Genomic DNA, 17,779 nt, shown 5'->3' with positions numbered 1-17,779 from the left:
TGAGGCAATTAGATTTTCTTCCCTATCATCAAGTAATGTTCAAGTGTGCCATTAGCACGAGGCCACTGCATGGCTCTTCCAAATAGAAATTGCTTTTCTCTTTCAGTAGTCTTCTTTGAAGCCTCACATCGTATCAAGAGCACAAAACAGCTTTATGTAACCTCCTCCAAAAAGCAGCTCTGAACATGAGAGGAGGGAACAGAGAAGAATGGATGTAGGTTACAATAAGAGTATTTCCATGAAAAGCGGTCATATCTTACATCTGAGATATTAAATTAAACCCAAAATCTATTGCAAGGCAGAAGATAGCAAAAGGCTGTGGCCCTTTTCAGCAATAACCTAAAAAAACCTTTTCATCTTGCAAAACAACAATTCAGAGCACCTCCTTTAGAAAATTCAGATCATGGCTTATATCACAGGCATTGCAACCTCACAGTTGCCTTACAATTTAGTACAATGATGTTCCTGGAATAAATGGAAAGCAGGTTAAAGGGATTTTTGTTATTTTCCAGCATCATATACCCAAGTAATTACCAAAAAAATCTGAAGACTGTCAGAGTACTGCGAAACTGCTTTCTTTTGTTTTGGCTCAAAAGTAAAACCTACACCTTCACAGTACTTCCATCACACATCTTACAAAACACAATAACTAAGAAACATTACTATCCTTATGAAAAACAGTGAGAATTGCTTGCTGTTTTCAACAGTTCTGTAATTTCCCATTTCCAGCCTCCAAAAATTATCCAAACTTGATTTACAGAAACATGCTAATGTCATGCCTTACATGTAAACAAACCAATTCCTAATGCCAGTAGCTTTTAGAGATACACACAAGATGTCAAAGTCTGAGAGATTTGGAACTATGAACACAGAATGATGTTAATCTCATCTGCCACATGTGTAGTGCTGCAATTACATTTTAGTCCTTCACCAGCTACTCTCACAGCAACACTTCCAACTCTACAAGTGCCCAACATGTCAATTTACGTGTCTTCTTATGAAACACATTGTCCCACAGTGCAGACACATCTTCAAAAAAACAGTCTTAGGACTTAATTAACAAGAGTAGTGTGGTGATGTCCACCATTATAAAGTCAGCTAACATCAGGCATTTTAGTTAGAGTGGTTTCTTCCAATAGATATCAGAATTTCTTTTGCTCATATTGGCTTATTGTGAAGGAGTTCCTGTACATAGGAGAAAAATTAAAGAAAGCAGCTTATCAGAAGGAAAACTGGTCCTAACTTCAGTGATTGAATTCCCATTTCCCCCTGTTTCTGCTGTTGAACTAGAGTCCTCATCTTGGTGAAGACAATTTTGCTGGTTCTCAGTGCCACCACCACACCCTCCATTCCCCTGCCACAGCCTATTGTTCCCAGAGGCCACCAGAGCAGCACAGAGGTGGAAGGAATGCAGGACTTAACAGGGTTTTTTTTTTTTTTATCAAAAGCCAGCTGACTCCAAACCCTCACTCTTCACCTGGCATTTTACACTTGCTTTTCAATATTTTATGTTTCACACAGGTGCCAATGATGATTCCTAGACAATGCCACAGCCTTGGGCATTGCTACAATTAATATGTTGTGTTATTGTCAATGAAAACCACTTAGAGCATACCGATATGCTTCTTAAGGCAGTGTCAGAATCCCACCTGTTTCATAGTGACCCCTGTCTGTTTCACTGTGAGAACAGTTTCACCCCCTCATTACCTACAGCCTCTTTCAATGCATGGTAGCTTTGTGAAAATTTTTGAAAATTTTTGAAATTTTTGGAAAAATTCTGAAAAAGTGTGAACTGTACAAGAGAGCTAAAGAATTCAGCAAAAGAAACCTCAGTTTAAGGAAACTAACAATAGATTATTCATTTTCCATTAAAAATAGGGTCTGTGTACTATTGAAATAATTGTTTCAAAACATCATAGGTCTCTAAGTGGCAGCAGCCATTAGTACCTTGTACATAATCTTGTTATTAATGTTCCTTGAGTGAGTTATGCATGTACCTACCCTTATCAAAGACAACAGGACATAACTCCTTGCTTACCAAAACTGCTTGTGAGGCTAAGAGCTGACAAAAAAAACAACCAAACAAGCAAACAAAAAAAAAAAACCCAAAAAATATTTTTTGTCACTTAATTGTGTATCGCAATACAATGGTCCATAGAACTTGCCAAACACACAGGCATTGTCTAGGGGATTTTGCTCTTTTGAGTGTTTTAACATTGCCAGAACATGTTAACAAAGAATATTAGAAGCATGAGGCTTAAAGATTTTACAATTATTTTAGCAGAATTGCATCAATTACAGCATATTTTGAAATAGCAACTATTTTTTTTGATCCTGAGCACACCTTCAGTTTGGGAGAAAAATCTCCCAATAAACTCTTTTCAAATCACATGAACGTTGACTTTATTTCTTACTGGGCTGGACACAGTACATGCTTAAATAAATCTCTAAAGCTATAAGACATGATCTTATTTTTTCATAGATCATGCCTTATTGTACAGCAAGAGATTCAGGTTGCAAAAGGCAGAAACAAATAAGGAGCTGAGTTCTAAGCACGAGTCTCATGGGATTTCTCACTGTAACAGCCCCATGCTGCCAGAGACATGTATGGACATGCCCTAAGGTAACCCTGGGTATCCTCCCAAGAAGGCAAAGCAGCAAAATGTGTAGTAGTTCTGATACACTGTGCTTACAATATGTAAAAACGTTATTTTGAAGAGCAAAAATTGAGGATTATAGTTTTAAACAACTATTCCAGGGCTAGACTGAATATTTGAACTCATCTGACAAAAATGGAACTAGGGCTCTGCCCTTCTGAATTTGGCCATTAAGTGCAAACTGAACCCTGAAACTCCTATTAAGTTACAAAACCTGTTGCTTTATAACTAGGTAAACTATTATAACAACTACTTTAACAGCTTTAAAAAAAAATGGGTCACAAATTTTGAAGAGCAAGGGTCGTTTAGGAGAGAGCTCCAATTCCATTATTTGTGAGCTAAACATCTACTGCAGACAGAATAAAATTCTTTTTGTGTGAAAAGTGAAACCTCACAGCGTACACACAAAAAACATTCAGCAGAAATTACTTGTGTGCAAACAATCTTTTATTAAATGAGCTCATAGAAACTGGCCAGAATACAGCTCCTCAATTATCTTCTTTTACATTTTAAAACACTAAAGCTGTTGCTGGTACAGCTTTATGAGGATGACAATTTTATCATCTTTTTCTGATGGTCCTAGAAAATTACTAACTGTACATAAAACTGGAAGTGTTGTTCAATTGCTATCTAGAGAAAAGTTACACAGCAATTACCACTTGACTCTCAAGAAAGCCAGACAAAACACATTTCTCCTCTACATAAACACAAAAAATCAAGTATTTCAGTATGAGGAATGGCTTCATTTACAAAGTGCTATGTATTTTTACACATGCTGACTGAAATAAGTTTGAACAAATGGTAACCACACACCTGGAACGAGATACTGCTCAGCATTTCCTAAGCAATTATGTAGTTTTGAAAATAATGAATTTTAGAAGATACTTAGTTTAACAACAAAAGAGAAAATTGAGAAAATGGAGCTCTTTGTATGTGTCTGACACCAAGAATTCAGTATATTTGCTAGGCATTCAAGACTGGAGCTAAAATGAGCTTTGTCTGTGGCACAGTATGTGAAAGACCTGCAGGTTCTGTAGTCAGAGGCTATGTAAAGCACTATAGTAACACTAGGTTAAAGAGAGCAGGATCAAATCTGCCTGGATAGGACAAGTATATAACCAATGGGCAATTTTTGAGATTTGTTGTTGAATGGTTTAATCTGAACAATGAGAAGGGCAATTAGATGGTAATTTAAACTTGTTTAGGCATTAAAGAATACAGGAGCTCAGCTAATTCTCCCCTGATATCAGCAGAGTATCTCCTACTTTCCCATCCCTTCTGCAGGAGGAATTTGAAAGCCCTGCCTCTTCTGCAGCTGAATTAAGGCCTCATTAGATAAAAGATAAGACTCAACACCTGGAAGTGGAAGGAAAAGTAAATCCTTGTTGCCATCTTTATAAAAGCACCGGGTTTTCATCTAGGAATGAAGAACCACAAACATTTATATGTCTTTCAGGATGCTCTAAGTTACACTACATGGGCAAATACATATTGAGGTAACATTTTCAGGGGAAGAGTTACTGTTTCTAAGAGCTATCCCTTTCCTGACCATGCATAAATAGTAACAAGGTTAGTGAGGTTAGTACAGCTGCTTCATCAAAACATTACTTTCTGCTTCAGTGACTGAAACACAAGCATGGAAGAATGAATGCTTTTTGATTTTCTCATTGATTTTTCTCCATCTATGAGATATCCCACCATAAAAAGATGAAGTACTATCAAATCTTTGTAGTAATTCCTGTTTCAACCACTGTAGTTCATGAGATTTTCAGATCTGTTTTAACTACTACTACTACTAAGCACCAATTTACCCTTAAGTTTTTCTTCTATCTATTTTAAAAAGGTTCTCAGAGAAAAATGTTTTAATCAGCAAAGTAATAATCCTGGAATCCACTAATTCAAATCACTCATGCCATGAACCTGTATCACCAATGCTTTCACAAACCCATCATGAAATCTCCTTTTTACACTTCCTTAAAATTATCTACAAAATAGCAAACAATGTGCACCTGCCCTGCCCTCAAATTCTTTGGCGATGTAAATAACAAAAAACCAAAAACAGAACTAGAGCAAAGCTAATACACATCTCCACTAGAAATAACTGCATTCCCAACTAATGTTAGATTTAATACAAAAATTAAAAGCCCTCCCCTAGACTGCAACACTTGTGAAATTGGAAGCTGAGATGGAAAATAAAAGCACAGAGCAAGAAATCTGCAGAGAGCTTGTTGTTGCAGCCTACAAATAGGAAGTAGTTAGGAAAGAAACCTTCACTGTCAAATGGAAAATAAGGAAAGGCCATAACTTTAACAAAAACTTTTACTTGTTCTTTCCCCTGCACTTGTACTCTCAGATAAACACACAGAATGTGCTTGGAAACAACAAAGGAGTAGAGGTACAAATATCACCCTTCAAACAATTGTGCTACTTTTAATAATATATTAAAGGTCCTAAAACAAGGATCAAAAGCAAATATATTTAAGCATTTATATTCAATTTCACATTGCCTGATGACTAATTTGCAAAGAGTGCAGAACTCCTCACAACTGCAGCCAAAATAATTTGAGAATACTTTGATATAATGCCACAAAGGATATGAGCAGGAAGACAGCAGGAGTTATAAATGGCCAAGTTCCATTAAAAGTGACAATAAAAGAATAATAAAATTTCCTTGTACTATGAATAAAAGTGTTTTGTACAGGAGAATTAAGACATGAAGTGGAACATCAAAATTTCTCGTTCATCAGTTGCATCTCTTTATTAGATCTTAACTGACTTGCTATTACATTTACCTTAAAATGCTTCAAATTCAAAAAAGCAACAATCCCATTCAAAATCTTATCACACTAGTTTTCTTAATTCTTCATGTTTCTCCATTAAGGCCATTTTCACAGGCCATTAATACCAGCTTTACCAATCTTTGTAAAAAATGTGAGGCTATTCATAAAAAAAGTACTAAGCAGAGATTAATTTAACTTAAAGTTAAGTTTAATTATTGAAGTTATATTCTATAACTGCTGTTTTACAATGTTTTTTTAAGCTAAATTTTCAAGTGGCTGATAACTACAGAACTCTCACAGCAACAAACTGCCTGATAAATTTAATCCATTAATTTATACACTGTATTTCTCATTGAGTTATGTGTAGTTACACATATATTTCATATATGTGCATGTGTTCATACAAAGTGATAGATGCACATACAGATTTCTGCCACCTTCTTCTCCCAAAAATAAAACCTAGCTGTTTTTTCCAATGTATTTGGTACACAGCCAGGAAAAGAAGAGAGTTCAGAACTTTCCTTTGAAAAGTCTAAACAACTAGAAGAACAACAGAAATGTTTCAAATCTTTCTTTTTTTTAATGGATACTTGCAAAATCACTCACACTTCACAAAACAGAAGCAACAGACATTTCATACTGCTGACAAACTTTTAAAGGTTTTTTGTGCACTTGTTAAAAGAATATGCCCACAGAGGCATTAAAAATAGGAAGAACTCCATGAAAATATTTAAAACCTTAACTTCTCTTCAATCTGCTACTTAATGCTCTCTTTTGCATAAGGTCTAGAAGAACTCATGACATATTTATAGCACAGAAATACTGTGATCTCTGCCTCCTGGTTCTCCAAAATCTTCTTGTAACAACTTTACTTTTTTTTTTTTTTTTCAATTTCACATTGCAATGAGAAAGGTCCTTTCTATTTCCCCAGACATTACAAAAAAGGACCAAGTTATAATGATGTGTGTTTCTACTTCTTCCCCCAGCCAACCACCAGGCTGTTCACACAGCAGCCTCCTCCAATGATGCTTCTGTGATCAATAGATAATTCATTAGTATCATGTATCTCAGGGCCTAATTGACACAACAGGCTAAGCAACATACTCTAGGGTAGCAGCTCCTAAACAGAAAGGAAGAAAAGAGGGGAATCCAATACCACATGTGGTCGCTTTGCGAGATTTAGTGCCAGTCTATAAATTATAGTTCTGTGAGGTTAATGCGAGTCATTGGTTTCACAAATCTGAAAATGCACCTCTTCAAGCTTAAAGAAACAGAAACATGTATGTGACAGCAGAATGTAAGTAACATGCTCACTGCTTTCAATTTTATAATTTCTTCTCAATTTTGCATTAAACAAGAAATATAGTTACCACAAATGTTTGGAATTTTTCTTAACAATAAACATAGCATATTTTTTTCTTACCTTATGATCATATGGATTGTATGAATGAAACAGCTGGGAGAGATCCTTTGTTCTCTGCTTTTTCTGTAAAGGAATATTAATAAATCAGCCATATTAGAAAAGTTACAGAAGAAAAGAGAAGCTACTGATTAAAAAAGTGGTATGCAGGTACAAACACATTCTCTCCCCACATTGGTAATGAAACTGTAGGTATGAAGAGCAGTGTATACAGATTAAAGATATTATATATTACAGGAAATAACTAACATATATATTAACAATATTAAGGAAACTATCCTTAATAAATAATAAACATGAATCTGTGGAACATCAGTGGAATGTGTAAACAATTAAGATTAGGTTTAATCTTTGCACAATATATCATAAATAATATTTTAGAAAACAATAACAAAACTGAGAGATCAGGTTACAATCTTGCAAAGACTTGTCTACTATTCTAGCATGTACATGCAGTATTGCCTTATAGGAGATTAGGTGTAAAGGAAGTCAGTTTGAAGAAGAATCATATATTATTTGTTGATTTCTTTTGAAGCCAATATTCTCATTGCCTTGATTGTAGACAATTAACAGGTGATATGTCATTTAATGCCAAGGCAAAGGAGAAAAAGAACTTCTTCTCTTTAGTGCATAGTTCAAAGACAAAACCTGCTTGATCCAGCTCCTACTGAATTTAGTCAAAGAGCTTTCAGTGATTTCAGCTGATGTTAAATAGAATTCCTCAGCTTTATCCTATGGAGAGTGGGCAGGGAGAGGAGAAAAACACCCTTTGTCTTTAATGCAGGGATGAGTCACAAATCGGTTCGAAGTTTCATTATGTCAAAATCAATGTTTACTTATCTCATAGCTGGGGAAGGCAAAGCAATGCATTTTGGAAGATGTGTTAAGAGGAGAAAACTGCAAGAACTCCTTGCTTATAGTCTGTACCAGTGTCTTATTTAGCCATTGTTTCTGTGAAAGTAGTTTTCCAGCTATGCTGGAAATATCTGTTTCCAGCATGCTGGGAACTAAATAGACAGATACATGACTCCAGCATTTCTTTTAACTTCTGGAAACTATAGGGCAATTTAGTAATTTTTTATCATGTAACATGAACTATGTATTTTCTGTCTTTACACAGTTTTTATTTTCACTGAAATGTTAAGCATCTTACAATGACTTCTTTCCTGATAGTACAGCTGCAGACAGTCAAAGTACTTAAAATACTATAAAAATTATTTGAAGAGATATGATAATAAATTAAAGAGAGATATGAAAATGATTACTAAAAGATTGCTTGAAAAAACTTAATTTAATGTAGGATCATGCAAGAAGACGACAAAACCACTTGAGTTTGGATTATGGAAACCCCATTAATCTTTCTTTCTAGGAAGAAAACCCTACAAAATCCAGAAAAAGTCCAAGTCTTCCCCATAGTTACTGAAGACTATTTATCTTGTATTCATTTAGACTACAATTACTTTAATAACACTCAGTAAAATGGTATGACAGAAAACCACTGACCTTGCACCCTCAGACTGTTGCCAAAATGCTTGTTACACTCAGCTAGACGAAGACTGAAGATAGCTTCCCTTACACAACACACTAACACAGTCTTCTTTTATTATTATAGAAAATTATAGTTTCTTTCCTACATTTCCACAAAGCTTTTTATTTTCTACAAAACCAAAACTCTCACTAAAACTGGGAAAATGCTGGAAATTTCTAACAGAGAAAGTCATGAAATGAAACTTCTCAAGATGCAGATGAAGAAATGTCCCAAAAATCCCAGGATGCCTCATATGCTTAGCTGAGCTAAATCTAAACAGCATTTGACTGCTTTGTACAGAATCTGAGTATATAGAGATAAAAATGCCAGAAGCACACAGTTAAGGCTGCTTAGTGATAATTTCTGTCTTTCTACAACAAAAAAGTGCAGTTTAACTCCGATCTCTAAAAACCAGAAAGATGTGTTTCAAAACACAAGACACAGGACTTCAGAAATTCATGCTGCTCCAATGGTAATCCCTTCAACTCCTACAGCTGGCATTGAGTCACAGGGTATGAATAATAAGTTTTTGAAATAAAGAAGCAGCATGGTTCGCAGCTTACCTCTATGCAGTACAGAGCAGAAGGTAAAGCAGCCCTCTCCGTGTCTAGATGTAACAGTGGAAAATGAGGAGTCCAAAAGCTCCTTCTCCTTTATCACCTCCAGTAGACTATTTCAGTTCCTAAACTACCTATTTACACTCATCTACTCAGAATTTCTTCCCTTAACATAGCTTCATACCCCTCTTTATGTTCCTTCAGCTGAATCCAACATCCCTTTCAAGTACCCTTTAATATATAAAGTACCCTTTACCAATATAAAAACTTTTTTTCCCCACTCTTTCTCTTTCATGTTCTGATACTCCAGTCCTTTGTTCTGTACCAGTAATACTGCCAAAATCACATTCTAAAAAGCCACTCAAAAACCCTCTCTGAACTTAGGCAAATGTACATTCTTACCATATTGTTCCACGTGCAGCAGCACTCTTGCTTTCAAACACGCTCACAGACCTACAGAGGAAATATTCTAATTCCTTCTGAAAAAATTTCTATTTTCTTTCCAAATTAGCATGAAAAGACCTTCCAGGAGTCTGACAGCAACATCAGACTCAGCTTATTCCTGTACTTCTCTCAGGCTTGCCATAGAGTGATAGATAGTCCTTAGTTTGCAGCACTTAAAGAAACAAGTTCAGAGAGATAAGATAGAGAAAGAAATTTGGATCCCATACTGATGTCAGTCACCAAAAAAATACATGCATATGACTGCAAAAACAAATTTTCAGTTTTGTTTTAAAAAGTCATAAAAATGCCACATTATATAGAAGATAAAAAGTAGACACTTTTAGCAGGAAAAGTATGTGAAGATCTGATGAAGAATGAATTAAAATCCTGCTGCAGGACTTAGTTAAATACTGTAAAACCAGATATGCTTGTACAGATAAGTATGCCAGGATGGAAGGTTTTCCTTAAATAAATCAATACTTTTTCTGAGTTATTTCAAGCTTGTTGCTAAAATACACCTTAGTAATTAACTTCTTCTGAAAAAACAGGTAGTGTCCAAGATATTTATAAAAATAAGAACCAGAAACCAGTATCAACTAATGACATTTCTTAGGACAGAACATACAATGTTAGAGAGGAAACAACACATTACCACAATTTCATTATTTCCCCCATCCTGCAAGCTGATATGCAATGCAAGTAACACACACTTTTCTCTATTTATTTCGTTTCTCTCTCTCATTTTACTGGGCCTCAGATTTTTGATTATTGAGATTTATTAAAGGATACTTGTCATCCAATATACATATTATATGTTTAAGGTATAGTAACAATTAAGGTTCCTTTGACAACAGTCTGGAAGTATATACCAATAAAGCTGAGCTAGTGACCTTGGTGTTTTTACTCTTTTTCTCATGCATTGATTTTTAGGAATAATGTAACTTTTTCTAATGCTTTATATGGACTATACAGTGGATTATTATGCTAGTTTTAATCATGAAATATAACTTAAAGAAAAACAGAATGTAAAAAAAATCAACCAACCAACAAAAAACCACAACAAACACTGTAGTATAGAAGGAATCTAAAACTGTTTAAAATATTTTCTGCACAAGTAAACCAGCATAGAATTTTGTGCTTACTACCTTAGATTTTTTTTTTTTTTTTTAATTTTTTTGAAATAATGGTGTGGAAATACAGTAAAAGTAGGGGTATCATCATAATAAATTTTTATAAAGAAAATAAATTATAAATTTTTATTCAGAAAGAATAATTTTATAAATGGAATAGTTATAACAAATGCTAAGCATTATAGGCTCACACATGTATATTGCACTTATCTCGTGATCCTCTTTTCATATTCAGGTGATAATTACCTGTCTTTCAGATGATTTTAATGTAGCCCCAAATTTGTTTGTTTCTTTTCAAGCATAGTGTCATAGGTCTACAAGGTTTATTGTGAAGGAGAACTACAATATCACTGAGGTATTTATATTATAGATCACTTAGAAGCTACTTAAATGGAATATTGTCAGATTTTCATCTAGGAATAAAAGGGACAAAATTACTCCAAATATGAAGATATTACTGCTTTTCTTTAGACTCCTTTTTCACTGTTAGAAAGCCTATTTTCACCTTCAAAGTTCTTAATAATTCCAGCCTAATACTGTGACAGACCTGCAGATTCCAGCAGTTCCATTGAAAGTCTCAGCATCAATATATGGCCAGCAAAATTCTCTTGCCTTTCTTTACTTGCTCCCATGATTTAAAGTCATTCCAATATACAGGACTGCCTTCAGTAACAAGAACATGTATCTGTTTCTATTCAAATACTCTTTTTTTCCTTCATGAGTACAGTGAATAATAACATGTGTCAAAGCAATCAGATTAATGTCTTTATTTCAGTTCTGTTCCCTCACCTACCAATCATCTCCCCCATTTCTGTTTTACATACTGCTGATCAGAATTAAAAAAACATTTTATTTTGCCACAGGAACTTTATTTGATTTAGAGTTTATAAACCCACCCCCATCCTTGAGCATGCTAACAACCAATAGCAATATTGAGCTTTTCTTTCAAACAAGTCTGGAAAACCACATTATCTTCTTCTGTAGTATCTAATGAATCACTCAATTTAAAATCATATAAAACTTAGCAAGTCAAGGAAAAATTTAACTACACTTCTGATACACTTTGGGAGAAAAATTAAGCAGTTTTGCATGTATTTTTACAGTTTTCCTCCTCAGTATAACTGAAAGCACAGAGGCTCCAGAACAGACACTTGCAAAACCATGAGATTGGATCTTTCTCCTCTGAAACAGCGCTTTCTATAAATGGTTTGTGTTACGGCATTCTCCGACTTCAGATTTTCTGATCAGTAAAAATGCTTTGTCCTTATTTTCCCTTATGGTACATCTGTGATCTCAAAACTGCAAATGTCTTGGGCAGTTCCAAGCACAGAACTCTTATAAATTAGAATTAAGTAGGTAGCACCCTACCCAAAGACACCCACTGGACTAACTTTAATCTCCACAGAATTACTTGGCAAAGCACCAGAGAGGGAGATAGCAGCTAGTCCAACCAAGGTACATTTAAAAGCTTTGCCCAGAGATTCAATCCATAAAGTCATAAATCTATGTACTTATAACCACAACAGAGATATGAGCCAAGTCACTGGAACCACCATGTTATCAAAGTTTGCAGATTGCTTTCTGGTCTGAAAAACAGCTTTTAAAAAAGTGATCAAAAACCACTGAACCATTCTCTTTGACCTCAGTTATTCAATGCATCACCCTCTTAGAAATTATTCTGAAAAAAACCTTGTGCCCCAGACAGATTTCTTGATAAAATCATACCTGGTGTTCATTCTGCACTTGCATCCATGCCCTGTAAGGTCTGAAAGAACAGAAATGACAATACAGGCCTGACAAGCTCTGCTTCCTATCGCTAACTCACCTCTACTGACAATATTCTTGTCTTTCTGATCCCATCTATAACTAAGCTTACAAAATAATCTGGGGAGTAGCTAGTCTTTTTGACCTAACCTACCTAAATTACTATGTTAAAATAGACTCACTGTTCTACTTCAACTACTGACCCACACATATATTCAACTTGCTTTAAGATGTAACTTTCCAATAATTTTTGATCTGTATATGGAAAATATCATTTAGTGTATAGTGTGTTATTCAGCAGTTCACCTCAATGTTACAGGGACAGTGGGTTTTTTTTCCAGCTCCAATTAACAACACAACTATAGACATAATTCATATCTTGTATACTTTTTTTACACAATGAATCTTTAAAAAAAAAACAACAAAAAAGAGCATGGTTATATGACTCCATGTAATGTGTTTATTGTCTGAAAGAGCAAAATATATAAAGCTTCACACAGCTTTACTCATCATTAATGCTAGAAAATGACTGCAAACAGAGGAATACTGTCTTCAGGATTACAGCAACACAAATGATTATGGTTTATTTTATTTTATGTAGAGATTCTGATTTATGGAAAACTACACACATTTGCAAAAAACAGCATAGGATCTTCATAAGAACATCTGTCAACCTATCTGAAAATAATTTGTTGAAGGATACATTTTCAATTAAATCATGTGCATAGTAATTTCCTCCTTCCCACGTCCCATATATTAGCTATGTAATACATACACTTCAAACTCATATTATTTTACAAATATTGTTGAACTTCATTCCTCCTGGTAAATTTGAGATATTTTAATTTATCTTATGATTAATGCTTATTTTTCCTGTCACTTTTTATTAGAGAGACAGGCAATCACCAGTCGTATGAAATTTAACATGAGCAAAGTGCTGGATTCTGCACCTGGGATGGAGCAACCCTGGATGTACCGACAGATTAAAGAATGAGATGCTGGAAAGCAGCACCACAGAAAAGTGAACCTGGGGGTCCTGGTCCATGGCAAGTTGAAGAGGAGCCAGCAGTGCCCTGCAGCCAGGAGGGCCAGCCCTGTCCTGGGGGACATCAGGCACAGCATCACAGCCAGGCACGGGAAGGGAATGTCCCACTCTGCTCTGGGGTGACCTCACCTCCAGTGCTGGGGGCAGTTCTGGGTGCCACTATGAGAAGAAGACATTAAACTGTTAGTGTGTCCAAAGGAGGGCCTTGAGGATGGTGAAGAGCCTTGAGGGGAAGTGTGTGAGGAGCAGCTGAGGTCACTTGGTCTGCTCAGCCTGGAGGAGACTGAGGGGAGACCTCACTGCACTCACAACTTCCTTGTGAGGGGAAGAGGAGGGGCAGACACTGATTTCTTCTCTGTGGTGACAATGACAGGACTTAAGGAAATGATACTGAACCAGGGGAGGTTTAGATTATATATCAGGAGAAGATTCTTCACCCAGAGGGTGGCTGGGCACTGCAACAGGCTCCCCAGGGCCACAGGGTCACAGCACCAAATCTGACAAAGTGCAAGATGCATCCAGGCAATGCTCTCGGGCACTGGGTGTGATTCTTGTGATGTTCTGCACAGGATCAGGAGTTGGACTTAATGAATTTCCAACTCCGGATATTCTACAATTCTATGGTTCTATAAATGATGCAAAATTTATTCTGAAGACTTTTACAAAGCAAGTCTTAATTTCAGAAAAAGTCCTCAGCACCTTTCCATTTTGAGGGTCCATAAATTTGGTATAGTTTGTAAACTGCTCTCACTTCAGATAGATTTTTTAATTTGAAATTCATGTAGAAATTCAGTCTGTATGAGGTGGATATTTCCTAAGAATGCCATTATAACTGATTAGGAAGATTGCTTAGGTCAAAAACAATTTGTAGAACAAAATATTTAGCTGAATCCTGGCCTGGGGTATCAGACATATTTCAAATCAGATTGACACTAAATCAGAAATAAAGTGATTGGTCGCAAGGCATAGACTGTTTTTGAATATGTATAGTTATTGCAGTCAGTTACACAGTAATATGAACCAGAATGAACTGCAAACTACATCTTCATAATGAAATGTAATTTTAAAATATCTGTGTATATGTATCTATATAAATGTTAAGCCCAGAACATACATAAGCTCAAAACAGACCTGTCAGCAGGGAACTCTTTTCCTTTTTATGATCTGGTGAAGTATCTGTGTGCTTTACCACACACATCAGCCTTGAAAGCACCAAGTTGTCCAGCCTTGCAAGAAGAACAGAAAGAGAAGTGCTGGAGAGGGCACAGTGTGGTACAAACTGTGAGGAGCAATGCTCAAGTGCTTGCTGTGAGAGAGACCACACGTGTGCATACCTACAACACACAAACTCCCTAGACACACAAGAACTGTTCTCACTGTTTTATTTTCATCAATTACTCAGTTCTTCACTCTACTTCCAGGTTTTCAGGAATTCCAGGTTCCAAGATTTTTAGCCCAATGACCACAGGTGCAGCAATGAAAACAGCAGAAGATATGAGTTCCAAACTGACCTGATCGACTCTGACAGCTTTGAGAGAGTGTACTTACATTATCAATGACAGATTAAGTTCAAGAAAGGGTCACCAAGAACCTACCTCAGGATATTTCAGTGTCCTTTCATTCCAAAGAACTTTGCATGGGCCATCATAAATGTTACATTATTTGCAAATGATGGACAAGCTTAGTTGCCTCCATGATACAAATTAATTTGCTCTCTGTGTTAAGTCACAAAGTATTACACCTAAACCCTGTTCTCATTCGAAGAAGTCTGGAATTTTGAAAATTTTCTGTTCTGATGCCTATATCCAGTTTCAGGGAATAAGTTATTATCAATTACTACAGCTGCTGGCACTGTTTTTAGTTCTGTGCAGTCTGGCTTATAAAGTGAATTGAAATTCCAAATTAAAAAATGGATTTTTCTTTTTTCAGTTTTACACAACTTACCTAAATGTAATTCAAGCAAAAATTACAATGAATTACAAAAAGGCACAGTTAAAACTTCTTCCGTGGTTCCTCCACTTCATTATAAGCCAATGAACAGGACAGAAGAATAAAGAGTAGATTGAAGATAGAACTATTTTCTCTCTTAAAATCAAAGGCTACACTACCTTTTTTCTGAACGTATCTTCCATTCCTTCTGTTCAGCACAGGAGTATGTGGTGTTCAAAATTACTGATGTTATTTCAGTTTCCTTGCAACTAAGAATCTCACAATCCCATCAGGGTGTTCAGAAAGACTCACAGGGAAGGAAGATGGGTAATGAATACTCATGGCCACTACAAATCTTGGAGAACTACACTTTCCAAAACAATTTTTTAATACAACATATGTTCTGCACATGGCTGCAAGCATCAGTCCACAAAGTTATATGATGTTAACAGCAGCTTCATAATTCTTGCAAATTCTGTAACTATTTCTGGACTGAAGTTTAGGAAGAACTCTACCTCTTCCTCCATATTTTATTTTCAAATTATTTTTCTTAACAACATGGCCTAGATTTTGTTATATAGTTGTACTTTACTTTAAGATGCTCTAATTTTCAACTTGGATTTGTATAAAGTTTATGAGAAAGCTGCTGGTAATTTTCATTCCAGCCAGTTTCTGTTGTAAAAAATCCCCCAAAATTAAAAAAAAATAGAACACCAACTAAGCTGGTTTTCTAAAAGTATTTCCAATCTCACATCTCACTTTGAATTTTGACTTGTTTTCTCAAGCAACACAGTTTTGCTACTTGAAAGCACAAGACTTCTGTTCTACTCAGTGTAAGATTTAAGAGCCAGAGCTCCAGGCTAGAGTAAAAATACTTTCGTTCTTTCTCAGGGGTCTGACTCTGAACTGTCCAGCTGTTACTGTACAATTTAACTCATTCCCCAGATTCAGCTATGAACTGATTTTTCAGCAGCTCCATAGGCAGATCATTTATAGGTCTCAAAAAGGGTTTGACCTGGTTTAAAACCTACCAGCTCAACTGCCTCCCACAACAACAAAACCAGATTTTCATTTCAGCGCCTGGTAAAATAACTAAGTGGTTTGAACTTGAGCTGATTCTAGCTCTAAAATAAAATGGTCTTTAAACATTTGTAAAATTCTGTTTAGTAGTTTTGTCTAACCACAAACCCCCTATTCACAGGTAATTACGCTCCTTTGAATTCATTGCAAAAACCCGCAGTTTTGGCTACATGCTGGATGGTGAGCACTGGGGTAGATTTACAGATGCAGCATAAAAGTAGTCAGATATTTTGGCCATCTTTAAAACAGAGCAAAAGGAGGAAGCAGGCTTTCATAAGTCAATCAGTTTATATAGTCCCTGAAAAAAAAAACCAGTGAGGGAATAATGCAAAACTACTTCTAAGCATCTAGAAGGTAACAAGGAACTGACATTGATATGGCACTAACCAACAGACACACCAATCAAAATAAAACCCATCAAAGAATAACTGGGTTTGTTTGGTTTTGTGAGAGAATTCATAGCTATCTGTGGTTTGTATGGCTTTCTGCAGTTTTTTTCATAAAAATCATAAAGGAGCATGATGTAAATAAAACTATTAAGCAACTTGCCAGGAAATGCAAACTTGGAAGATTACAGTAGTTCAGTTACAGTGAAAAATATGAAGAATCATATATTGTTTTTTCCTTCATGGTCTACATTCCCCTCCAGCCTTCACATTTTTAATTCCCTGGTCCCAAAGTTGTCATGAAAATCTTCACTCAGGTCTTTGTTCTAGCAGAAGAGCAAAAAGCCAATAAAAGTATAGTGCTGAAAAACAAACTGGTAGAGAGGTTCAGCAGTCAAACTCAGACATCAGTCTTGGCTTCTCTTACACATGAAGAACATTCTGCATGTTACACCATGCATTACTGCATGTTCTGGGGAGGGGAGATATGTGTCAAGGGCCAAGAGCCTTTGATACACCAGAAGCAGTTATCACAGCTGCATCCAATTCCCTGGACAAGTAATACCATTTATGCACAGCACTTAGCAGGGAAGCTCATAGTCAGTGACAATGGACTGGAGTAACAGTACTGCTGAATAAGTGGCACTGTTTCTTTTTCTACTTCCTTTTCTTCCACCTTATGATCTCCACAACATTCCTCTTCAATTTTAGAAGAATATCCCTACATAATCCCAATGCATGATCTTTGGACTGGCCACCATTAATCTGAGGCAAGAAGTATTACTGATTCTGCTGCATCTGTGAGAACTAGAAAAGATTTGGTACCTTCCTTTCTGGACATTTAAATCACAGTAACTAATCAAGTCCACCCAAAGCTGCACTCTCTCAATCTTCAAGTGCTTAACAGTGCCATTGGCTGTGTCATTTATCACAGAGTACATGAAACCTTACCAAGTTATTTCTAAATCCATATTGGACAGCAGACGAATTCTTTCCTTGCTTTAGCTCTGACTCTGGCCTCCCCAGGCACCTTCTGCACCATCACCACCCACTAAAGTC

At 35.9% G+C, this 17,779-nt stretch overlaps 1 protein-coding gene across 2 annotated transcripts in view; it reads right to left on the bottom strand.

Annotated features, from left to right (window-relative positions):
• The window catches only part of CDKAL1 (CDKAL1 threonylcarbamoyladenosine tRNA methylthiotransferase), a 377,626-nt gene that overhangs the window by 80,802 nt on the left and 279,045 nt on the right, over positions 1-17,779 (bottom strand). For both annotated transcript variants that reach the window (XM_086842602.1, XM_023919638.2), the window contains exon 13: positions 6,861-6,923. In XM_086842602.1, coding sequence (XP_086698728.1) covers positions 6,861-6,923 — 63 coding nt within the window. The remainder of the gene's footprint in view (positions 1-6,860; positions 6,924-17,779) is intronic.

This window comes from Cyanistes caeruleus, chromosome 1 (genome assembly GCF_971803275.1).
Source record: "Cyanistes caeruleus chromosome 1, bCyaCae1.hap1.1, whole genome shotgun sequence".
NCBI lineage: Eukaryota > Metazoa > Chordata > Aves > Passeriformes > Paridae > Cyanistes > Cyanistes caeruleus.
Note: the sequence above shows the minus strand (reverse complement) of the source record. Positions and strands in the feature narration are given on the sequence as shown.